The 26248-nt window shown below is 43.2% G+C and overlaps 1 protein-coding gene across 1 annotated transcript in view; it reads left to right on the top strand.

Moving 5' to 3' along the window:
• The window catches only part of LOC118586298 (uricase), a 33912-nt gene extending 9445 nt beyond the window's left edge, over positions 1 to 24467 (top strand). Inside the window, exons 2-8 of the mRNA XM_036191424.1 lie at positions 3168 to 3386; positions 5286 to 5402; positions 5496 to 5574; positions 17069 to 17252; positions 19610 to 19733; positions 21603 to 21686; positions 24171 to 24467. Of these exons, the coding sequence (XP_036047317.1) occupies positions 3168 to 3386; positions 5286 to 5402; positions 5496 to 5574; positions 17069 to 17252; positions 19610 to 19733; positions 21603 to 21686; positions 24171 to 24245 (882 nt within the window). The 3' untranslated portion in view covers positions 24246 to 24467. The remainder of the gene's footprint in view (positions 1 to 3167; positions 3387 to 5285; positions 5403 to 5495; positions 5575 to 17068; positions 17253 to 19609; positions 19734 to 21602; positions 21687 to 24170) is intronic.
• The last annotated feature ends 1781 nt before the right edge of the window (positions 24468 to 26248 follow it).

Raw genomic sequence — 26248 nt, forward strand, 5'->3', positions numbered from 1 at the left:
GGAGGCCACCATACTTTGTGGCAGGCACCTTTACTTGCTGAGCCATCTCACCAGTCATGGATCTCTCTTTTCTGGCCAGCTGTGCCTGTGATCTTAGGTTGTAGTCATCAGAAGGCCTCCCTTCCTGTTCCTGTTTTCTCGGGAAGGGGACCTTTTTTTTTTTGAAGGCATCAGAACTGAACCCACTCTTCCTTTCTTGGCATCTTTTGTGTGTTTTCATTAACTATTCTGTGTCATGATGTATGCAGAGGAGGCGGTTAGTAGCACGATCCATTCATTCATGACAGATTTATCAAGTTCCTATTTAAGATCCAAGCAGTGTGCTGAGTGCTGGAGTTGCCATGGTGACCGAGATAGAACTTTCTCCTGCTTTCATAGTTTATTGTTTCGGAATGAATCACACAAAAAGAGGTACTTGCAATACAATTTGATAAAGATTCTGAGGCAATATCAAGTATCTTGAGAATACATCAAAAGAGCCACCTACTCTACGTTTGAAGGGCTAAGACAGATTACCTGGAGGAGGTAACACTGAAGACTTGTAGGATGCCTGGAAGAAATATACAAGTCAGGTAAAGAGGCTGGTAGTCAGGGAGTATGAAGAAAGGGGCAGTTTGAGAAAGATGTGAGGTCTACAGGCAGAGAAAGCATCTGATCCACAGTAGTTCAGAATATCAGAAGCAGAGATTAAGTAGGCAGAGAACAGATGCAATACTGGAGCTGGTGTATGGGAGTACAAGTCCAAGTGTCATATGACAGCTGCATGTCTGCGAGATTGCCTGTGTTCTCACAAGCTAAGTTACTACAGCTTGGCTATGCAATGGCAAAAGATGGAGCCAAGGAGTAGGCGGTATAGAGTGCTCCCATAAAATACAGATGATTAATAAGCTCAGAGACTTTTGGTCCTGGGCAGCCACCACCCATGCTATCACAAGGGCTGAAGCAGCCGAGTCCCTTCTTCTCCTAGGTAGAATTCCTGAGGCTCAAGACATGCTGGTGTCTAAAGTGTTCTCCTTCCCAAGTGAATACACTTAACCAACATTGTCTCTGCTGCAGCTACATCCCACTGTCTGCCATGGGCACTATTTCTACTTGGAACGAAGCTGGAGCTTGCAGAGACACCAGCGACTCCATAGGGTGCAAATGGAGACACTGAAGTTCAGTGACACCTAACCACTTGTCACAGCCACCAGGCTGTAAGTGGCAAGGTGGAACTTGGGCCTGGACTAGTCCCAAAGTGACTTTACAACACAACAGCTTCTTCTCTGCCACTATTGTGTTCTTTTGAAGAGCCCTGAGCTCTGTTCTGCCATATTTCTTCCTGGCAGCCTCTTTTCCACATGAATGTTTCTTTAACATTCTCTCATGTATCAGACTGAATTTGACCTGCCTAACCAGCCTAGAATGACCTTGAACTTGTGATCCTACTGCTTCCACTCTCCAAGTGCTACGACGGCAGATGTGCACCACCGTGGCCACTTTATGTGGTGATGGGAATGAAACCTAGGGCAGCCTACCAACTGAACTCACTCCCCGAGCGCCTCATTGATTCTTGTTTTGACGCGGTTTCCCAAAGGTTGGATCAAAGATTTTGGGAGTACATCTCAAAGAGTCTCCCATTATAGATAGGCAGGATTCAATCCATGCACCCTGAACTTTTGTATATGTGAAATGAACAAGAGCTTGCCCCATTTGACTACATCCTCAAGATTTGAGATGACCTCCCATTCCTCATGTTCATTAATGAAACAAGAGCTATTTTCGATGTTGGCTAGTCCTCCTATATTCTCCTCAGAGGAACTGGTGACGTCTCATGCAGTGATTTTTTTAGGCTATCCTTGGCATCCAAAATGAGAGCAGCAGGAGAGGTTCCTGCCTTTCTACCCAGACTTGCCCTGTACGCTGTTTCTTATGTGCATTCATTTTTACCACTTCAATATCAATATCCACACACAAAGCTATAGGGTTTTTGGACCCTCCACTCCCTGCCGCCTCTCCTCCCAAACACCCAGCAACAAGTCTGGTGGGTGCCAGCTGTAGAAATTGATGCATTCACCAGCTGAGCCTCAGACACAGGTCTTAATTAAATGCCTCTCCATTAGAGGCTTAGCTCTCCTTGCAGTCAGATGGCCCTGGCTCTGCATTCCTGACAGAGTTCTGGATGCTCTCACCAATTACTCATCTCCTTCCTGGCAGCAAATAGAAAAAGCAATTTTCAAATTGTTTCCATTATCACAGATCATTTTCTCAGAAATATCACTTAAAAAAATAGATGGGGTGGGCATGGAATTATTTCCAGTTAAGACAGTCATGAAATTTTCTAGAATTTCTAGTTTCTATTTCTAGTTCTCACAGGGGCTACTATGTAGTTGAGAGTCCACCAATATAGTATGTATACTAACTCTACCTTTACTGAGCATGCAAAGAGGGTGAGCCACTTCATTTTGTTCGCCATTTGTAAGATAGTAGGTACCAAGAGCTGCTGCAAGCAGAGGTCTCATGTGACCTGGGAGGCTGTTATTACTATTTAAAAAATCATTTTTCAAGAGGGGCTGAGCCAGGTGGTGGTCGCACACGCCTTTAATACCAGCGCTCGGGAGGCAGAGCCAGGAGATCTCTGTGAGTTCGAGGCCAGCCTGGGCTACCAAGTGAGTTCCAGGAAAGGCGCAAAACTACACAGGGAAACCCTGTCTCGAAACAAACAAACAAAAAGAGGAGGGCTGGAGAGAGGCTCAGTGGTTAAGGGTACATACTTCTCTTGTAGAGGACAGGAGTTTAATTCCCAGCATCCACATTAGGTGGTTCATAACTGCTTGTCATTCCAGTTCCAGGAAATCCGACACCTCTGGACTCCACGGGCACCTGCATTCACATTCACAAACTATCACACACACACACACATAATAAAAACTAAATAAATGTTAAAATTGCTATCAAGAGAAGCATCTTCCTGTCTATCCTCAGGGTAATCTGACACATTTTTGTTTCCTAGGAGCCTCTTTTTCCCTATGAAAGGCCAGTCTTCAAAGGTTGGATGTGTTACTGCTTTCATAAGTGTTGTGGATCTCACTTCTAAATGTCTGATAAAATGAAAACCTGAAGAGACTGTGGCCGGCATGTTAAACTTGTTAGCCTTCCTCAATCAGATAACTACATTGTCATTTCAGAATGATGAGGTGGAATTTGTCCGAACTGGCTATGGGAAGGATATGGTCAAAGTTCTCCATATTCAGAGGGATGGAAAATACCACAGCATCAAAGAGGTGGCAACTTCGGTGCAGCTGACTCTGAGATCCAAAAAGGATTACCTCCATGGTGATAATTCTGACATCATCCCGACAGACACCATCAAGAACACAGTGCATGTCCTGGCAAAGTTCAAAGGGGTATAACCATTCTTAGATGCTAGCTGCTTCTCCACGCAAACCCACGCATGCTCGCCTGGGGGTGGCGCTGCCTTATTTTAAGCTCTCATTTCCTTTTAACCTATTTTTACATATACGCCATTTAAAAATTTTTTCCTTTCTACCCTAAAATTCTCAGGCTTACAGAAAAACTTGCTTCATTTATTCTTTTAATTCACCTTGTTAGTTAGGTTCCTGGGCAAATGAACTTATAGGCCAAGGGAGGATTTCAGACCTAATGAACACATTTCTTGTGCTTTATCACTCTGAGACTGTGCATTTTTCGTAGAAAGGGCATTGTTGTACAGTAAATGAGAATATTGATTATAGGATACTCTACTTATTGGCAAAATCGACTGCCCTAAATTTTGTGCCCCATTTTAGTTTCCTGATTGTTGTGACAAAATATCCCACACTCCAGGGCATGGAGGAGCAGCTGAAGGAAGGGTCTATTTTGGCTTGTGGCTTGGGTTTATAGTCCATGGTTCTCAACCTTCCTAATGCTGTGACCCTTCAAAACAGTTCTTAATGTTGTGTTGACCCCAACCATAACATTATTTTTGTTGTTACTTCATAACTGTAATTTTGCTACTTCTGAATCGTAATGTAAATATCTGTATTTTCCAGTGGTTTTAGGTGACCCCCAAAGGGTCGAGATCCACAGGTTGAGAACCACTGGTATAATCCATCACCATAGGGAAGTCTTGGCAACAGGCATTTCGTAGAAAGGTAGTCATCCCCTATCTGTGGTCAGGAAGCAGAGAGGTGAATGCTGGTGTTCAGCTTGCTTTCACCTCTTCATTTATTCTGGGACCCCAGGAGGTGGGATGGACACACCCACATTCAGGGTGAGTATTCCCCTTGTGGCTCAAACAGACATACCTAAAAACTGACTTTCCTGGGGAATACTGGAGCCCATCTGCAAACCTCAGGGAAAGCCTCCCCAGCATTACAAGCACATTGAGAAAATATTCTGGAAGTAAGTTACACCTTGTTTATCTGCCAATGTCTCCTTTCCTGCAAAGCAGATTTCTTTTAAACACAGGATGGTGCTGGAGAGGTGGCTCATCCGTCAGGAGACTAGCTGGTCTTCCAGAGAACACTAGCTGCATTTCTAGCACCCACATGATGGCTCACAACCACCTGTAATGCCGGTCAGTTCCACGGGATCTAGCACCTTCTTCCAGTCTCCATGTCACCAGACATGAACATGGTACACAGATATGTAGGCAGGCAAGACATCCATACATATAAAAATAAAAGGAACCAAACTATTGAAAAATAACAAATAACAAGACAGTTTCCTAGGTGATGGAAATCTATAGCCCACACCCAGGAAGAGTAGAGGAAACCCAGGACTGGACTGTTTCATCTCTTCAGATTCTAAATCTTCTTCTCTCATTGGAAGAGACAACTGATGAGTAAAGCGCCCCTGTGAGATTTAGCAATCACTTTGGGCTGCATTTGGCTGTGCTTTCCTGTAATCACAGCCTGTGGGAGGCAAATCAGAAGAACTGCCAGGAGCTTGATGCTCTCCTGGGCTACACAGAGAAGCCTTATCATAAACAAACAAACAGAAAAAAATACTGCAAGTCAGATATAGAAGTTTATAATCTCAAAATGAGGTATAGACAGAAAGATCGTGAGTTCAAGATCAGACCAAGCCGTGTAGTCAGTGAGCCACTTTCTCAAAATAAATGAAACAAACCAGCCTAAATGTTCTAAATGAGACATTTTGACCTTTCTTTCTTTCTTTCTTTCTTTCTTTCTTTCTTTCTTTCTTTCTTTCTTTCTTTCTTTCTTTCTTTCTTCCTTCCTTCCTTCCTTCCTTCCTTCCTTCCTTCCTTCCTTTCTTTCTTTCTTTCTTTCTTTCTTTTTCAGATAAAAAGCATTGAGACATTTGCTATGAACATCTGTGAGCACTTCCTTTCTTCTTTTAACCATGTCACCCGAGCCCATGTCTACGTGGAAGAGGTCCCCTGGAAGCGTTTTGAAAAGGTTTCATCATTTATGCTCCCAGTTTAATGAAAGAAATTGCTATTGTGGCTTGTGTTGGAATGTGACTAAAAACAACTTTGTCTTCTCTTTCAGAATGGACTCAAGCATGTCCATGCTTTCATTCACACCCCCACTGGGACACACTTCTGTGAGGTGGAGCAGATGAGGAGTGGTAAGGAACCATTTTCCATGTTTTTAGTTTGCAAGAGACATCAGGTGTCTCTTGTTGATGTCCTTGTTTTTCTGGCCCATAGCAATTCTTTTTATTAACACAGACAAAAACTGTAGAGAATGTGTAAGCCTTTTAAATCTGAGACTGAACTGAACATGGTGACTTTGGATTTTACATTACAAGGTTATCTGCCTTTTACTGAAGGGTAACCAAGGACGTGATACTTTCAATTACAAAAGCTGGAGTCTGAGTGGTGAAAATTTTGTACTACCCAGTTTGGAGGTGAAACAGGAAAAAAAAAAAAGAATAAAGGCTGGAAATGACAAGAATGCAAATTTCCAAATTCTTTGACCAACATTTTTGGTACAGTATCATGAGATAATGATAGTAGCCAATATTTTGAAATTACTAAATCTCCCTGACATTTTATTTGCATAATAAAATACTAATAGTATCATAATCACTTTAAAATGAGTCTCAGTTAAAATAGCAATGACTATTACATAATTGTATTTAGCAAGAAACTTAAAATCTAACTATGAAACACTATTATAGTATAGACCTTATTAGTACCAATAATTAATATGAACAAATAAAGTTCCCAAAGCTGGTGATTTGTTCCACTGATTTGTTGAGGTCATCAGAAGCAGAATTAAGTAATCCATTCAGATTATTTAATCTCTTCGAAGCAGAGAACTTTGGAGCATAGAGCCGAAGACAGCAGGAAGAGCCATCTCAGTAAGAGACGCTGCAGTGGTCATCATGGATTCAGTGTTGACTTGGAACTTTTCCTGTTTCAGTTTCATTCCTTCCTTTTTATCTATCAATGCTTCTAACTATTTGGATTAAGCCTAGGTATAGCTAAGTCTGTCTCAATGTTTGAATAACTTGTCTACAATTATTTATAGAAAAAAATTGAAAAGTTGTTGTATTAAACTGGAAAGACTATTTTGATCATCAAATGCTTAGTCATGTGGTAAAAGTCCCTCACAGGGCTGTTATCTAAAACAGCTCAGACTGTCCTCCTCCTTGTCTTCCCTCCCTGCCTTCTTTTCTTTTTCCTCATTCTGAGTCTCCTTCCTCCTTCCTTTCCTTATGTATGATTTTAGAAGCAATAAAGAGAAACATATCATGGCCAACACTTTCTTCTTAAGCCGCACTGACTACTCTCATGAAATTAGAAAGTCTAAGCCAATTCTGCTTAACTTTATACATAATTTTAAAGTTTTTTAGTAGCCACTTTAGGAAATCAAAGAGAAACAAAGAAAAATATTTGAATAAAAGATTTAACTTAATCCAAAATACTATTTATGAAATAAATACTAATTAAATAAATTTCACTCTTTGAAATAGAAAGTCTCCAAAATCATGTAGATATCCTGCATTAATAGTACACCTTGAGTCATGTTAGCTATTTCAAGTGCAGACTGACAACAGGTGTCTGGAGGTCACTGTATTGGTCAGCCTAACTCCCAGCTGATTTTCAGAGATGTCTGGGAACTTAGCACACTTTTTATCCTATTCTTTATCAAACTTTCAAAGACTAGAAATGACTGGAAGTAGACTTGAGCAGAGCTAATTAAAACTAAAGGCATTTATGGAAAATGTCATTCATTTCCAAAGTGCTGGGGTCATTCATTCTACTAAGCAAGTAGACTTTGAAGACTTATTACATACACAAAAGATGGTAAGTGAGGAGATGCATGGAATTTTTCCGAATCTCAGAGAATCTGTGGTAGATTTCATTATTGGAGATATACTTGTAAACAAATTCATTGCAAGATGAAAGGCTAAAAACCACACTTGAGGAATGAGAGGCATCATCACGGAACAGAGACATTCCAAAACTCAACTCTTCCCAGGGCAATGTAAAAGGCTTTGGCATGAGATGAATTTTGATTTTGTAAAACGATTTGCATTATGCTGGTCATGAAAGAGGAAGGGTCTGCCTGGAGAAGCAGTAGTCTTAGAGAGGCAGGATGCAGGGAAAGGTGGGCTAGGGCATTCGGAGCTCCTGCCTCATGCTGGGCCCACATTGGACAGATATTTATTTAACTGTTGAAGAGCAGGACTAAGTTCAGTGGGTCTGATTCCTTGGGTGCTGCTGAGGGTCCTCCTGTGCTGAACTAATGTGTGTAGTCTAACTTAAAGGCAGTTTGCATAATAAACCACAGAACACATTATAATTCCTATCAAATGAATCTCTAGTTAAGGTCATAGAGGCCTTGTGGTCACAATAAGCTGTGTTTGAACTTGAGCTCCACTAGTTAATAGCATGATTGTGAGCAAGTGAGTTACAGTTCTTCAGTGGGTTTTCATTGGCAGGATGAGGATTCTGAGGCCTACCTCTACAGTTTTCCAGAGAAATAAGGGAGATGATTATTAATTTTATTTTATGCTTTATTCATCAGTTCTGACCTGAGTGTGGTGAACAGGCTGGAAAGGCAGACAGTAGTGAGACACCTGGGGATGTGTTGCAGAGATGAAAGAGGCGGGAGAGGGAGAGGATATGGACAGACTGGCAGCTTGCTGTCAGTCCTTTGTGAAATGTAGACAGTGAACCAGTGGTTGAGTAGTGTTGATGGTTGAAGGGAAGGAGTTCTAAAAGTTGGATTTAAAGTGGAAGGAATGGGACCAGAGAAATATACACATGATTAAAGTTTGGAGGACAAAGGCAATGACTTTTGGAGTGTGGAGTGGGAGATAGATTTGGGGACCATCAACAGATGGATGATGGGTGAATGAAGCCCCAGGGAGGGAAACAGTTCCAGAAAACAGAAATAACATAGAAAGCATATTGGCCAGGTTCTGTAAAGGAACAAAACTGGTAGAATAGATATGTATATATCAAGAAGTAATTTAATAGATTGGCTTACAGGATATGGTCCAGGAAGTCCAGCAATTGTGGTCTCACACCAAGAGAGCCCAGGAATCCTAGAGTTAGCTGCTTAGTCTGTAAAGTTGAATGTCCCAGTAGCCCAACCTAGCTCTGAAGGCTCGGAGGGTTCCTGGAGAGCTGCTGGTCTTCAGTCTGTGTTGGAAGCTCCAAGAACCTTGTTCTAATACCTGTGAAGGAATGCCTTGGTCACAGAGTAGTTGCACTTGCCAACAAGAGTGAAGGCAAGCAAGCAAGCAAGCAAGCAAGCAAGCAAGCAAGCAAACAGAAGTTTCCTCCTTCCATGTCCTTTTATGTGTGCTGCCACCAGTATGTGCTGCCCACATTTAGGGCCGGTCTTCCTGCTTCAAATAATCTGATCAAGACAGTTGCTCACAGGAGTGCCTGGCAGCTTGTGTTTTAGTTGTTTCCAGATGCAGTCCAGTTGACAACCAAGACTAGCCATCATGCAAAGTGAGAAAAGGGGAGGTAAGAAAGCCCAGGGAACTTAGACTTTGCCAGAAGGCTGGTTGGAGAGACAGAAGAAGGAGGTGGAAGAAGGAGGAGTCTGGAGAAAGTGGTGTCACAGAAGTAGAAGAGAACTGTTTTCATTAGGGATAGATACAGAGGTAGCAAGAAGCATTGAAAAGAGACTCATATGTAATGTCTCAGCACCAGGGCTTCTTCCTACAAGCCTGGTTTGTTGTTGGGGTAGAGGTGATATAGCTCAGTAGTAGGGAAGTTAGACAGAATCCTAGGCAACCTTTTCTTATCACTTCCTATTTTGGCCATTCACCTTGATAATAAATTTCCATGTCGTAAGTAGGGGATGTAAAGACATTGAAGGAGAAAAAGAAGGCAAGATCCCTGAGACAAAAGTACCAGGTCCTAAAAGGCCTATAGCACTTCTCCTGGAAAGACTCAGGTGCCTGACTGTGGAAGACCATAAAAAATGGTCTCATGGGGTGCTGAAGGAGATGATGAAATCGATTTGATATAAGCCACAGAAAGGTTAAGGAATCTAGGTTAAAAGATAGCTGAAGAGGAACTCTGGAGTCAGTAAACATCCTTGGTGATTTCTATGAAGATATTTTCAGGCAGCGGGAGTGGATTGGGAAGTTATCAGTCACTAAGTCCAGGACACTGCCGATGATCAAACAGAATGGGAGTTCTCTTACCACCTGAGTGCCAGGAGTTAATTCTGCCTGAGTTCTGATCACAAGGTTCATGCTGCACAGTAAAAAGAGCAGCCTCAGAAGCAGTTCAAATCTTTCGTCTTTGCAGATGGCTACAATGCTTCTGGGAACAGATAGCCCTGTGGCAATTTGCCCAGAAGTTTCAATTGACTGATCTGAGCTCATGCAGCTCTGATATCCTACAGAGCTGGCAGGGCTGGGGTAAGAGTACAGTTGTGCAGTAAGTGAATTCAGGTTCCCATGTGCACTGGATATAGCTGTGTGCATACACAGGGTTCTTCATTGGAAACCATTTGTATGCTATCGCAGCCTGGGGAGGCCAGCTCCTGAGAACTGCTCCAGGATTATAAATAGAAGACCTCAGAGTAGCAGGACTTTAGGGAACTTTTTTATCTGAGAGGCAAATAAAGAAACACACAAGCTTTCTGATGGTAACTTTCTCATTTATTTACTCCTGAAAAAACCCTCTCTTAAAATCTTTCTTGCTCTCTCTCCTGCCTAGCTATTCATCCTCTCTCCTCAGCTCTCTCTGCATGTACACACACACACACACACACACACACACACCTCTTTTCTTCTCCCTCTACCCAACTCTGCACAATTATATGTTACCTTTTCAGGGTCTGACCAATTCTCATAACACATGATAAGTCACATAGTTTTTCTCAGGCTGGTTAGGTCACATTGACCAGCCAGTGAGTAACACTTGGCCTTGCACATAGCCTGAGTGATTAGGGGTCTTAGACAGAAAGTAAACAGTAGTTGGCTTAACCTTGAGTTTGTAACATAAATTGAGGCTGGGACTACACGCAAAAAGTCAATTACTTCAGAGGATTATGTCTTAATGATGTTAGCCTGACTTTGGTTTAGCAATAAACACCTGGGGACTTGTCTTTGTGTAATTACTGCAGGAGCAGCTTAGTCTGTTTTAAATTTGCTCTGAAGTCTTTGCAAAATGTGTAAAAGGCTGTCTTTGTGACTGAGAATAGTGCTGTTTCCCTGTGTCAGTTAAGAAAAAATAACCTGGTATTAATTTCTATTTATCAGAATTATACAGCCTAAGTAGAAATCATCTTCCTGGCCATCCACAGCTAAGTGTCCCAATAGATGGAATATATACATGAGATTAACACACAAGCAGTGGGAAAACACCCACATCTGTTTTTAGGAAAGAAATGCAGCAGCACATGAGAGAATTATAGACAGAAGCAGCTTGTCACTAACAGTTAGTGACCTCACGGCTCTGCCGGGTGGGGCTCCCCGTCAGCATACAGCAGGTGACAATGCCAAACACTTATTGTTACCTGCTGTATACTCCCACAGCTCTCTGCAGTATCATAACTCTCTTTTGAGAGCAGAAGTGTATGTTCTTTTTGTGGCAAAGTCCAATTCCTAATTCATTATCTAAGTTATTAAAATGGAAGGAATTGTGACATGAATTCATGTTATAATCATCTTCATAAGGTATGCCCATGGAGAGAGGGCTCAATGGATAAGAACTCTTGCTGTGAAGGCATGAGGACTTGGGTTTTAATCCATAGTACCCATGGCATGGATGCTTGTGCATGGGACCTCAGTACTTAGAGGAAAAGACATTCTGATTCCAAGAGTTTGCTGGTCAGCCAATCTAGTCAAATGGTGAGCTTCCCTGTCTCAAGGAAATTAGGTGGAAAATGTTAGAAACAGACACTTGACATCCTGTCTGGACACTGTACACATGCACAGGGGTGCATACACACACACACACACACACACACACACACAGATACACACACACACACACACATTAACACTTATGAAAAAGAAATAAAGAAGTAATGTCTTTGTGTAAGTTTAACTGAGAAAATAATCATTAACTCACACAGTCCACCTTACATAGTGAAGGTTACTGGGAGGTGGAGACAAGCAACGAAGCCAAGGACGTAAAACCCAGAGGCAGACCGGGCAGGTTTAAGGAATGACAGTCTAGACCGGTGGCAGAAGAAAAGGGGTCCAGTGAGAGGCCACTCTAAGACAGCTGCTGTCTCCCCTGGACACCTGGACTGAAGGCTTTTGGTCTTTCCATAGAGAAGTTCTTGGCAGACACAAGGTCCTAAAATCACCTTCCTCATTGCCCAGTCACACTAAAGTCAAGTTAGCCCTCTGCCTGGTGACGTTATCTCTCTGTCCCACCCTCCAGTTACTCAGCCTGGGCTTTGAAGATCCTTGGGGGAGCACAAGGAGTAACAGAGGCAAACCCTTTTTAGTTGATCTTTGCTTTTCTCTAGCCTTTTACAAGTTTGCGTCTTCATAGTAGAGTGATTTGATATAGTTTTAAAGCATCTCCCCCCTTTTAGTTATTTTTGTCCATTTTTGGAGGCGTTAACTGTGGAAGCAATTATCCTCTTCATGACAGGAATTTTCCCATCTCAGCTCGGTAAAGCTTTGTGTTTTCCTGACACCTGATGCGTAGGTAAGGAATTGGTCTTGTTTTCTATTAATTCTTAGTGAGTTTCTTTCCCTTAGAGTACTAAAGGGTAGATGCATGCTTCTCTGAGAGATAAACCACCATTTGCTAAGTGTGTAGGAGGACACTTGGAGCTGAAGAGACTGTGTTGTAGCAATGTAAAATGGTAAAAATCTTCCTGCTGCATTACCCCATGATCATGGTGGGGAGACATGGGTTGATTAAACCCTTTCATGATGGATACCGAGAAGGACACTGCTTCTGGCTGAATTACTTCTTGAGACTCTAAATTGGGATCATTTTAGAGTGTGTGTGGAAGTATATTTTTAGTTGGTGGCCCCATGGATTTGAAAGTCTCAGGTTTTTACCAGTGCTCAGTAGGCTGGGGCACTGCCAACAGAGAAGATAAAATAAGCGCTCTGACTTCATCCAATATGTCTAATGTGTGCCAAGGAGAAAAAATTCTTCAAAATTCAGAGAGGATAGTTTTTGTTGATTTTGTTCACAGAGTGATGGAGGGCATCAGAATAGTTGGCTTCTGCTCTGACAAAATGGGGAACAGTTAATTGTCCATGAGAACAGAAGACATTTATTCTGTGGGAATCTGTTGCCAAACCACATTTAAAAAATGCAAGGGCTTTCTCTGTTTCCAGAGTCTAGTAAGAAAATAAATCATTTCAAGGTGGCCAGCCAGCGCTGTCACTCTGAAAGGTCTACACAAGTTACTCCAGGACCGGGGGAACACAGGAGGAAGGTCTTTGGTTTCATAGTCCAGTGAACCTGTAGGGCACGGGAAGCTCAGGAAGACAGGTGGTTAACACTGGTGGAGCCAGTTGAGAAAAGACCGCTGTGGTGACTTCCTCAGAGCATTTTGGATACAGCGGCTGTTCTATGAAACCCTCACGTGCCTTACCTTCGGCACAACTCCAAAACCTGAGGATGGCTGCCATCTCCATTTCAAAGATGAGAAAATCAAAATAGGAAGAGGTGAAGTGATTCCTCCAGGGACATAGTTTTTGTACAGAGGGAGAGTGGTGTGGTAGGAAGGGGGCTGGGACTTGAATTTTGGGAACTTTGAATGCCAGTGCTTGGGATTCTTGATATGCAATACCACACTACACACAACATACCACCACCCTTTTCTGAGTAAGATTGTGGGAGGAGCCAAAGCTTGATGGGCAGAGCAATGCTGGGGTGAAAGGCAGCAACACTGGAAAATACGGAGACCTTTAGCCCGTTCCCGTCACCTTTTCACTCACCTTCAAAGGACTCGACTCTTTGTTGTAGCTCTGGGCCTCTGTCGTCCGTTTCATTCTTTTGAGGTTCTGTTTTCCAGAAGGAGTGATGGGGGATGCATTCTGGATACTAGTTTGTAATGACTGGAGTTGCTCTTTAATGGAAACTCATAGGAAATTTGTCCTTCTAGAGATTTATTTTTTTTCTCCTTTTAAAATTCTGTGTATTGTGTGTGTCTGTGTTGAGTATGTGCATATGAGTGCAGGTACCCACAGAGGCCAGAAGCATCAAATCCCTCTGGAGCTGGAGTTACAGGTAGTTGTGAGCCAACCACGGGTACTGGGAACTGAACTTGGGTCCTCTGCCATGGCAACCACTGTTCTTAGTGGCTGAGCTACCGCTGTAGTCCCTATAACAATTTAATGAATAAAATACTTTCAAGATGCACAGGAGCCATTTCAGAAAGTGATGCTTCACTTTCATCAGATGATGGAGACACCTCTCAAGGCTGAGGCCCCCAAAGCTCACTGTGGATGGGCGGTGCTAACCCTCTGGTCTCCTGGAACGCCCTCTTGAAGTCCTGAGATGAGGCAAAGAGAGCTTAAGGAAGGAAAAACATTGCACAGATGGAGAATGCTTTAAAAGGAGGGCTGAAAAGCATGGAATCTCGTGGTGTGCTGAATTTAAACCCCACCTCTGCCCATTTTTTTTTTCCTGTGTGATGATGAGCGCAGAAATGAAAGCCTCCTGCATGAAAACATTTACTCTGGAGACTTCTGAGGACTAAGTAAGAAAATGCCTTGGAAAGGCATCAGGCAAAGGCTTACAAACTGGACAGTGCCAGCCAGAGCCAGTGCCCTTTTCCTCTCCTTTGCCACCTGGAGTGTGTGGGGAAGGCAAACAGTAATGCTGGAGGAAGTCAACTGTCCAGGCAAGGATGAGACAAAGATGGGGTGCTCTTGCTTGACACAAATGTTCTCTTGGGTTGAGACAGACACATGGAAGTGAAACACTGATTTTGTGGGACCAGTGCCTTTATAGAGGTAGCATCTGGCTGAGAACACAGTGTGGTGGCAGAGCACCTGCCTAGCATCCAAGAGACCCTGGGTGATTCAGTACCCAGGACCAAAAGAAGAACAAGAAATAAAATCAGACAAACCTGAGCAGCTGAAGGCATTAAGGCGCTGTGGCAGCTTCCTCTTGGTCTTTTTTCAAGTACAGCATCCAGTGAGAACTTCTGAAAGTTTCATTTTTCTGTCATGTGGTTTATCCTAGGACATTCTATTCAGAATGCTTTATTTAATCAGAACATACTGAATCAGCAGATCTGCCACTAACCTCTGGACATTGCTTTCTCTAATGGAAGGACTTGTGTAGCTTTGCAAATATCAAAATATAGGCATTGCTTATCTGGCTCTGGAGAGTCACAGCTACTGATGCCGCACAGGTGATAAGGAAGCACACCAGGTTTTGAAGAGCTTTGCTGGTGCCTTTTGACCCTTCTTGCTATATATCCCCATATGTAGCTCAGGCTGGCTTCTAACTTGTGGCTGGTCTGGCCTCAGCCTCACAAAGATTGAAGTTATTGATGTGGGCTTCTATGCCTGGCCCTTGGGTCTTAATTGTGGACTGTGAATTATCCTTTCCTTTTACTAAGGACATACAGTGATGCCCAGGAACTCTGACTTTTGACGTTTAGACTAGACAGGCCATGAAGGACAGCTATTTGTCAGGGCCAACTTAGAGGTTGAAAAGAAGTATCCTTCAGAATCCTGCTATGGGACTTCAGGGATTTTCCAAATGCTTCCTAAATGTCCTCTGTCCTCACAAGCCCATGCATACAAATAAGGACATGGTGATGTTCGTTACTGAATTTTTGTGGTGCTGTAGATTTCTCAGTACTAAACTTCCAGGTGTCCATCCAAATTCCCTCAACATGTGAGAGCTTGCTCAGGCTGCCTTGCTCATGCTCAGGAAACAGTCTACACCCACTGGGGACAACTGTTGTCTCAGGACTCTGTCTGGATTTTGTTGTCAGCTGCCAGATCTGGGAAGAAACTTCCTTCTTGTCAAGTCCCAGTGTGTCAGTGCCATGGTCTCTCTAGCCCACTACACTGCTGGCGCCACAGTTTGTTTAACACATAAAGACAAAGAATGTCCCTCCCTGATTCTGTGCAAACCCTCCATCATCTGGGTCCTTGCATTGGTCAGATGTGTTAGTGAGAACCCGCAATAAGTCACTGGTGCATTTAGGAAAAGGAGTCCAAAGCTTCCTCCTTGAGTAGTTTTGCCAAGAGCAAGCCCAGATCTGAATTCTCTACTTCTCTCTCTTCCTGTCTTCTGTCCTCTCCTGTCTGCTGTGTGAGTCTGAATCTGTGCCTGCCCGCCTTGTCAACCTGTCTGTCCATGTGTCCCTAACAAAGGGCTTTTACTGTGTATTTATTGAGCAGTGAGGGATAAAAGTCACGGAAGTGATGAGGCTGCTTTTCAGAGATCTTAGCAGAGTTCCGTAGGGAATGAGACTCTACTGACCCCAGCTGACCCAGATAACTAACAAACAGTGTTACCAAGCAGTACCTGTGTGCTGCTTTCAATATTTATGGCTGACTGCTATTTCATAAGGCAGCTTTTGTTCTATTTGCTGTTTTCAGCAAGTGATAGACATAACACACATGTACTGTTCTCTGAGTTGGGGCATAAGCCTAATTTCAGATTAAAGCTATTCATCAGCTTAGATTGTAGAAGGTGATGACCTGGGACATCCAGGGCAAGTAAGGTTGGTCATTACACTTTTTATTTTTTAATTAAAGGCAGGTTAAACAAACAGGCTGAGTACACAGTAGGACAGCAGTCTTAAGTCTTGAGTGACTTCAAGGTGCATTATTAAGTCTGGCTGTTATGAGGTCCAGCAAAAATTCTAGTCTCTTAGGATGTAGGAGATGTTTCTGTAATAGGATATTGCCACAGGCCCTGAGCTAGCACTTCTTGGCACACAGTAAGCAGCATCTTCCAAATGTGCCCATCACCTCCCGCCACCCATTCTTTGAGGGGACAGCTGAGAGAGAAGGTGGCAGATCATCTTTCATCATTTTTATCCCTTCTCCAACCCCTGATACCCATGAAGCAGCTTCAGCACAAAGCCATAAGTCTCCTTGAACGTCAACTATGCAGGTCAATGCATCAGCAGCTGTGTCTTTCTGCTCTTTGTTCGGTCTCAGTCAGGTCACACTATTACTCACTCAAGAGGTTGTCTGGTCTTGACTGAGCTTATACCCACCAGGGCATCAAGTGTTCTCAGGGTATAGTGATAACTGAAGTCACCAGCTTCTGTAGACCAACCAGAGGACACATTTCAGGAAAGGGACCTCAGCGGCAGAGAGAAGACGTACTCCTGAGGATCCCATATACTCATGTCACTGTTTGAGTGACATGCACCTTGTGTTATGTAAGCTGATTTGGCTGAGACACCCTCACAGGGACCCAGGAGCAAGTCATTTCAGCATGGATGGATATATCCTTGGATCTTCTATCTTCCTCGGGTAGGAGAGGGGCAGAGAGTCTGGAAGTCCATAAAGAAGGAATCCTAGGACACAGGAAGATGGAAGCACAGTGTGTGTGTGTGTGTGTGTGTGTGTGTGTGTGTGTGTGTGTGTCTGGCCAGGGTTTTCACTGCTGTTGTAGCTATCAGTAAAAAGACACTGCTTTTGTACTCATCTTCTCCCACCCTTCTGCCTGAAACAGGACCTCCAGTCATTCACTCTGGAATCAAAGACCTCAAGGTCTTGAAAACAACCCAGTCTGGATTTGAAGGATTCATCAAGGACCAGTTTACCACTCTCCCTGAAGTGAAGGATCGATGCTTTGCGACTCAAGTGTACTGCAAGTGGCGTTACCAGAGAAGGGACGTGGACTTTGAGGCTACATGGTATGACAAGCAAGCACGGGATCTAGAGCTGGGCCAGGTTAATGGAGTCTTAGATCAAAGAAGAGACCTAGCGACCAGTCAACTCAACTTCCTAGTTCTTTGGGAACCCCCTCGTGTGGTGTGTGTGTGTGTGTGTGTGTGTGTGTGTGTGTGTGTGTGTGTGTGTAGGTGGGTGGATGGGTGGGTGTGGATATGTAAGTGTGCATGCACTTGTCTGCACATTCATGTGGAGGCCAGAGAACAACTTCAGGTGGTGTTTCTCATGAGTTATCCACGTCAGTTTTTGTGACACTCTCTTACGGGGACCTGAGACTTACTTATTAGGCTAGGCTTGGTGGCTACCCAGGGTCTTCATTCTCCTCAGTGCTGGGGTTAAGTATGCAGCATAATTTACAGCTTTTAATGTGGGTGCTGGAGATAGAACTGAGATCTCTGTGTTCAGATGACAAGCTGTCTACCCAGGCCCTCTTTTTCAGATTTTATCAGTGGCTCTCAGTCATTAGTGTACAGTGAAGTTACTCAAGACGTTATTAAAGGTCACTGGGCTCACTCCTAGGCCCTGGGAGAATTTTTGTATTGCCAACAACAGCCCAGTGACATTTCTGCTGCTGGACTCCATCGAACGAAGATCACGTCTAGCCCTTCCAGCAATGCAGAGCGCCCGACCTAAGCTTCCAAACCCTCTCAGCTTGCCAGAGACTTTCTTGGTTTCAATAACTGAGACTTTCACGTCCCAGGAAACTGGGTTTGGGGAAACTGATGACAATTGGAAACCCACAGACTAAGCTCCATTCTCTGATATTCATATAAGTGTTTTTGTAAATGGGACTGAGGAGAGAGTTCTTTAAGTAAAGTGTTTGCAAGCATGGGGCTCTGCATTTGAGCATCAGAACTCACTCATAAAATCCAAACATCATGGTGTGCAATTGTAATCCAGTGGTGGGGAGACAGAGCGAGACAGTTCCCTGCAGTTCGCTGGACAGCTAGCCTGGCTGAATCAGTGGCAAACTCCAGCTAAATATCAGAGACCCGGTCTTAATAATAAGAAATTGGAGAGCAACTGTCAAAGATACTTGAGGTTGACTCTGTGTTCCATACAGATTCATACATACATGCACGTGCCTGCACACATGAATATGCACACAGACACACACACAGACACAGGCACACAGACACACAAACACACAGAGACACACACATAGGCACACAGAAACACAAACAGACACAGGCACACAGACACACAGAGACACAGTCACACATATAGGCACACACACACACAGACAAACAGATACAGGCATACAGGCACACAAAGACACAAACAGTCACACATAGACATACACCCAAAGGCATGCAGACAAACAGTCACATGCAAACACACACAGAGTAAATGACAAATGCTTGAAACATATAAAGGTGTGAGTTTTCTGATATCACTGACAAGGAACAAGCAGGCTTCTGAACCCTCAGAGCCTTGACTATGGGTCTCGTCCCTTTGCTGAACTGCTTATTGTTAGATACTTCTACACAGGGATGAGCTGAAATCTGTTCCTCCTGCTACAAAGCATCCTCCCCTGGTAGTTTTTATCTGCTCTTTTTCTTCTTTGAGAGGCTTTTAAATGCTTGAGAAAGAGCCTCAGCCTAGTCCTCTTTCCCCTTGCTTACTTCAGGTGCTCTCCCTGGGTAGCTGAGGCCTACTGTATTGATGTTGAGAAGACATCAGATTGAACATGGCAAGCAGGGGAGAGCTCCAGTCCTCCCACTGACAAAGGTCTCAGAGAGAAGGCTTCAGTTGTGAGCTCAGATTCCTCTTTAAATAGGGGATAATCATGGCATTGCCTCAGCTGTATTAAAGATTCACTGATTTTAATCCCAGAAGGTGTTTGGCTTACAGAATGGCACTAAGACCCCGAGGCAATAGTTCAGGGATGCAGCCCTGCAAAACAGGGAGAGTGTTTGTGTTTGGAAGTCTCCTTACACAGACGGCATGCACGGTAGAAAATGGATGCTGAAATGCTATTTGGCCTTGGTATCACTCTATGAGAAGAGGTAGATGCTTAATGTCTGTTTAATGCCGTGTGGGAATGTGTGTGTGTGTGTGTGTGTGTGTGTGTGTGTGTGTGTGTGTGTGTGTGAGAGAGAGAGAGAGAGAGAGAGAGAGAGAGAGAGAGAGAGAGAGAGAGAGATACTGAGAGAGAATATGAAGTGGATTTTGCTTGTTTTCATTTTGGCATTACAGAGTAATAATCCTTTCTAAAACCATCCATAAAATGGTTTTATGGGTACTCCTACTTCTTAGCTTTATAATGCATTCCTAACAAATTAGACAAGCTCCTTCAGTCTCCCATTCTATGTTTCAGGAGCACTGTCCGGGAAATTGTCCTGAAGACATTTGCTGGGCCCTATGACAAAGGCGAATACTCCCCTTCAGTGCAGAAGACACTCTATGATATACAAGTGATGTCCCTGAACCAGGTTCCTGAGGTAGGCTTTGTCACTTGCCATGCTGAGGACTGAGGGAAACTGTGTCTCCTGTCAGCTCTAAGGGAGAGTGAAGTGTTAAAATAGAAAGTGGAAGACACATGAAAAGTGACATCTGTTGTTGTTCAGAAGCCTGTTATAGCAAGTGAGAAGAGAGCAAAAAATGGAAAAATCTGCTCAACCTAAAAACACGGGCCGCTGTTACAGTGCTTCAGTTTTGCAGGAAATTCTTTTAGCTCCTCCAACCTACCACAAATTTAAACTTCAAATTTAGGCCACTTCTATGCCTTGATGGGGAGATAACTAGACAGAGGTTGTATGTTTCAAGGTATGAATGATAGATGTTGAGAGATTTAATCCATCCTTCTGTTCTTCCTTCTTTCCATCCACCCACCCATCCATCTACCCACCCACCCATCCATCTATCTACCCACTCACCCACCATCTATCTACCCACCCACTCACCATCTATCTACCACCCATCCATCCATCTACCTATGTATTGATATTTCTGGACATTGTGCCACTGGCAGGACCCAAGGGATACAAAGATAAGCAAGACATGATCCCCACACTCAAATAATCCATAATTAAGTGAACAAAGAAACCAAGGAAGTTTAAAAAATATCACTAGTAGGTTATTATGGAAGTACAGGGGAAGAGTCTAACTCAGGCATAGGGGTAACACCAGATAGGTTTTCTAGAAGGAGAGGGGTGTGTTGAATCTTCAGAAACAAATAACCATTGGGTTATACTCAATGGCAAGGGAGCAGGACAAGTGTGGAGACAGGAGGTGGCATGGCACAGATATTTAGTTGTAAGGGCCAACCACAGGTGACTTGCCAAAGAAGTCTTCTCCTGTGTGTGGGCCTATGGTGGCAGTGAGTCAGGGGGACATTTACAGGCTTACTTATTTATAGTCTGTGCTTTATTTAGGGAGCCACTGAGGCTCACTGATGGGTCACAGCAATGTATAGCATGGCAGGATTTGCATTCTAGAATGATCATGGGAAGCAGTATGATAAAAAGCACAACAGACCACAGGCTAGCAGTCCTGTGGGAGGATGTTATAGAAGTATAGCTGAGAAGTCCTGGGCCAACAGGGTTGAATGGAGAGAAAGCAGCATCCCCTGGACCAGAGGGACTTCTCTGACTTGGCCTAGCACTGTAGCATCCTCCTTCAGGCTTTCCTCTGCCTGTGCCTACCTGCACTGGGTAGAGTTGGTAAAACTAAGGTAGCAAACTCTCCGGGTGCTCACAACTCCCCCAGAATTCTTTACCCAATAACCCGGAGACTTGGGCAAAATTCTCCTAGAGACCTGCTTTGTGCTTGGAGGCTCCTGCCACTGGGGTATACATTCCTAGGCCTAGAAGTGGACCAGAGACATGGATGTGGCTTGCTATACAAGGAGAATGTCTATCGATATGATCCGGGAGAGAAGATGGGCTGGCCTAAGGTCTGGGGTGAGCTTTTCCCATGTCCCAGCACAGCATCACAAAGAGTCAGAATTTTAAATTACAACCTGACCTTACAAGTTTAACAAAAGTATCTTTGTAAATTAGAAAAGTAGAGTATAGTTCACTCAATCTTTGTCATGCATCCGGGTCTACAGTTTGACACTTATCCTAGGGCCTATGTTAGGAATCATCCTGGGAGCCTGAGCTTTTCAGAGAAGGTTTTATACCAAGGGAGAGGAATAGGCCTGCACCTGTCTCTTAGGAAGACTAGTCAGGGAACAGTGATTGGCAGCAGAGGAGCATGGGGCAGTACCTTAAAGACACAATCATGGTCACAGGAAGTGGTCAAGATGGGTGAGGTAGACGGAGAGACTCTCCAGTTCCAAATTTAACATATGCTATTGTGGATTCCAGATAGAAGACATGGAAATCAGCTTGCCAAACATTCACTACTTTAACATCGACATGTCCAAAATGGGGTTGATCAACAAGGAAGAGGTAAGAGAGTTTTAAAAACACTGAAAGCACATTTCTGCCCCATCTCCATTCAATTTCCTTGTCAACGTGGGACAATATCACCGCCGAAAACCTGCAGCAGCTGCTGGCTTGGGGGCATATTTATAGTTGCTCCTGATTAGAACCCTCTTTAACTCCGGGTCTTTCAATGCCTGAGGCTGAGTACCCTAGAAGTGGACGAGTGATTAGAGAGGGGGCTGTAAGTGGCAGGGAGGGACAAAGGAAGGAACAGAGTGTGCCCAAGGAAACAGCTCTAAGATCTCCTTGGGAAAGTGCCACGCAAGGTCACAGCTGCATTATTCTTCCATCACGAGGCAATGAGGAGAAGGCAAGATTGCATTTTCATTTTCTTTTATCGTGCCCACCTTTTGATGAAATAGCCAATTCAGGAGCACACAATACACCTGGGAGAGCCGAGAGAGTGTTTGTGCTACAGATGACAAGAATGAGAAATTTGTGTTTTCAAAAGGAACCTTTCTTTCAGGAAATCTGCAGCCCTGGCTTCTTTCTAGCTGTGACAATCAGATTGTCTGACTAGGCAGCTCGGAGCTCTGATGCATAGCCTCTGTGGTCACTTCCTGGGAGATCAGAACTGACCCTGCCCTAGTGACATTTTCAGTGATAGGCACTTTGACCCATCTGCAGCATCCTTTTGGGTAACTGTGTTTAGTGTATGTGAGGGAGTAGGGAAGAGGCCAGCTAGGGACGGCCCTGCTGGTGGACACCACATGCTTGGATGCACAAGGGTAATGGAAGAGAAGCTCTTGCACTCTGGGGCTTCTGTCCCAGGAGCCTTTCAACCCCTCCGGCCAGGGACCTGATCTCTCTTTTGCAAACAGTGCTGGTGGGTTCCACTGGCTCTGAACATCAGCCACATGTGAGTGCTTGCTCCGGTGCTGGAAAACAAGCATGAGGCTTGCGTATTCTGTAAGAGATGATCTAGGACCCTGGCTGGCAGGAGAGGGAAAGTTTGGCCACAAGTTCATTCAGCTGAAGGGACCAGCAACACTGTTTGCCTTAGAGGAAGGAAGGATGGCAAAGGGCTGCATTTTGGATGATTACTCGCTGAAGGGCAGGAGAGGGACTGAAACCAATCTTGGCCATGTCTGCCAGAGGCAGAACCAACGAGCTCTAGACAGAAGAAGGACCTGATGAACGCTCAGTTCACAGCACAGTCAAGAGGGTTTTTGAGGGGTCCACTGAGCCTTAGGCCTCTATCCTTCCCCTCCAGAGCTAGAAGTGGATGAGTCTTTGTGAGGGTTGGAAGTTGCAGAGAGGAATATAAAAAGAAGCTACAGAAAACAATCTTTCCTAGATTCCAGCAGGGCCTGGAAATAGGAAGCCTTGACTCTATAAGATAATAATAATAATAATGATAATAATAATAATAATGATAATGATGATGATGATAATAATGGACCTGTCCTGAGCAAAGTATCCTCACACTGAGGGTAACAGCTTTAGTCACACTTGGATGTTTACCCGTATGTGTACTATGTGAAGGCAACATGTGAGAAGCAGGAAGCTGAGGCACAGTGACAACAGCTGTGGAGTGACAGATGACAGGTTGGGAAGACAGAAGGACTCTTTAACACATCTGTTTGGATCCATTTAGCATCACGCTCACAGCTCTGTGGACCTCATATGATCTTCAGGGAATGGTTGATTCATAGCTATGGACAATGATTGATGTCCAAAGTGAGTTATCAAAAGAGGTCAAATTTCTTCATTATAGTTTTGAAAGCAGGATTGTATAATGCATTTAGAAATATCTGTATCATAATGACTAACAAACAAAATGCTTCTTAGTGACAGGTAAAGTGGCTGGGTCAGTCAACTACCTGTTGGGTAAGCATGAGGACCCAAGTTTGGTTTCCCAGCAAGCATCCATGTGAACAACAAAGCACTGTAACATGTCCATAATAAGAGCACTGAGGAAGCAGAGACCATAGGACCCCTGGAGCTCACTGGCCAGCTGCTCTAGCTGACCTGGTGAGCATTAAGTTCAGTGAGAGACCCTGTCTCAAAAAAATAAGGTAGAGGTCTGGGAGATGGCTCAGCAGGTAAGGACAATTGTTACACAGTCTGATGACCCAAGTCAGAACCCTGGGACCCATATAAAGGTAAGAAAGAGATGCAGCTACACAGAATTTTCCTCTGCCCTCCACAAGAGTGGTGTGACACATACAGCTCCCTTCTCAGTACACACACACACACACACACACACACACACACACACACACACTCATACATATATACAGTAACCCAAAACAGCATATAAAACTCTCAAAATTCCTATATTTTCTGAAAAATCAACTCATCATTCAAGTATTCCAAGGAAGATCAGGCACTGTTAGACTTTTACTGCAGAGCACTCAGTTTCCTCCTTGACAGCCAGTGACATTCTTGCTTTAATACTGGGACATAGACAGGAGAAATCTGAATTTCCCTGTGGTTCTTCTACAGGTTTTGCTGCCTCTCGACAATCCCTATGGCAAAATTACTGGGACAGTCAAGAGGAAGCTAGCTTCAAGGCTGTGACAGTCTGGCTCCAGTCAATTGTGATGCTGGGGACCACTGTGTGTGTACCTGCAAAAGATGTCAACTTAGAATATTGATTGCTTTCTTCTGTATGAAACAATTGCTTTCTTTGCAGAACCCCATATTTTCAGGTACAACATACCCCATGGCTGTGGGCAGTTTCCTTAAAAATCACTGGGTAGTATTAGAACAACCACAGTGATATTTATCCTTGTTGCTCTTGTATTTTTCTGCTTAGAATCAGTCTTTAGAATCAGATCATTAAGAAAATAATCATGAAGTAGGGGTGGTGCCACATCAATTAATCTGAACACAAGTTTAAGAAGCAATCATTGTTGTCATCCTATTGATATGTCTGGGTAGTACAGAAAATATAATAAAATCATGTGAAAAAACACTGTAGTGCCTTCAACTGACTGAATATTTGTGCTTTTAAAAACTCTGGCATTCAGACAAAAGCTCAGTATGGAGGAGGTCAGGTGGACATGAAACTCCAACTCTAGCTGAGGAGTTATTGGCATTTGGTGCTGCTGGAAGAAGGAAAGTCAGTTTTGTTTAAATATGTGGCATTCTGCCCTTCTTCTTTCCAATATCCTTCAGTTTGACTCTCCTGTCTAACCCCTTCTTGTCCAGCTATTGGTCAGTTAGCCCTTTATTAAACCAGTGAGAACAAGAAATATTTACAGTGTACAAAAAGATTGCTCCACAGTACCTAGCCATTAGCCAATCAGTTCTTTAGGCAGAGACACATCTGTACAGTGTACACAAATAATCTGCAACATTTCTCCTTTTTGTCTAAATAAAAAGGAAAGGTATTAATTTTAACATAGTAAAATGATATACAATAAGAACAATTATCAAGTAAGAATTACATTCACTACATCCAGTCAATATGTATTTGGCAGATTCAGAGAAAGGACTGTATTCTCAATCCTATCTTAGTGAATCCAAAGTTTTACACCTAAACCATTTTCTGTCAAAACTTGTATTACCATCCTAAAAATACCTTTTTTTAGATATTAAAACATTTTCTTAGATAAACCACTTAAACTTTTATGTCTCTCAACTTTATATACTTGGCACCTCTTTTGTGAGTTTTTTTTCTGAATTTTGTAACAAGGAAAAACTGTAACTGTAACTATCTATTCTTCAACCCCATCCAAGACCTGAGAAGGATATAATATTAACTAGGTATATTCTTCAACCCCATCCAAGACCTGAGAAGGATATAATATTAACTAGGTAAACAGGAAGTATAGAGTAAGCAACTTCCAAAACTACAGAAATGACAGAAACAGCTGACTGCCTAGACAGTCATTCAAGGTTCCTCTGTAACATTGGGCATCCATCTTTGGCCTATAAGCCTAGTATGCCTGACAGAATTTTCTGTGAAGCAGGAATTTTGAAGGACTGTCCTAAGTTGGCTTGGCAAAGTTTGGCAGTGGTTTTCTTTTGTGTCCTGATTGTTCAATTTGGACAGCATACTGTCAGTAGTTGAGGCAAGGGCAGTTTCTTGCCCAGTGGTTAGCTTTGCCACACAGAAGGCAAACTCCATATGGAGGTTCTTTGATATCCAACATCCTTTTTTGAAGTAGATTGGTGCTGCCAGGAGCAGATATGTCTCACTATCATGAAAAGCTTTATGTTATTAAAACATCTTAAATGCCATATTTTGTAGGTCTCTAATGTGATTGAAGATCACCTATCTATCTAAAATGTATCTATTTAATCTTGAAAATATACCTGACTATAAGTTTGATTGTTATAGATGACTAACTACTAACCTGCATTTCTTAATTATCCTAAGTAGTTTGTAACAATAGCTTTCAAGGACTAGAACTTTATATCACACAAATACTCCATAACACTTTCCTCTACTTTTAAATGTTCCCTTCGTTTTTTTAAAATTTGTTTTAAATTTTATTTTATGTGCATGCATGTTTTGTCTGAATGTGTGTCTGTGTACCATGTGCATACTGGTGCCCACGGAGGCCAGAAGAGGG

The sequence above is a fragment of the Onychomys torridus genome, chromosome 6 (genome assembly GCF_903995425.1).
Source record: "Onychomys torridus chromosome 6, mOncTor1.1, whole genome shotgun sequence".
Taxonomy (NCBI): domain Eukaryota; kingdom Metazoa; phylum Chordata; class Mammalia; order Rodentia; family Cricetidae; genus Onychomys; species Onychomys torridus.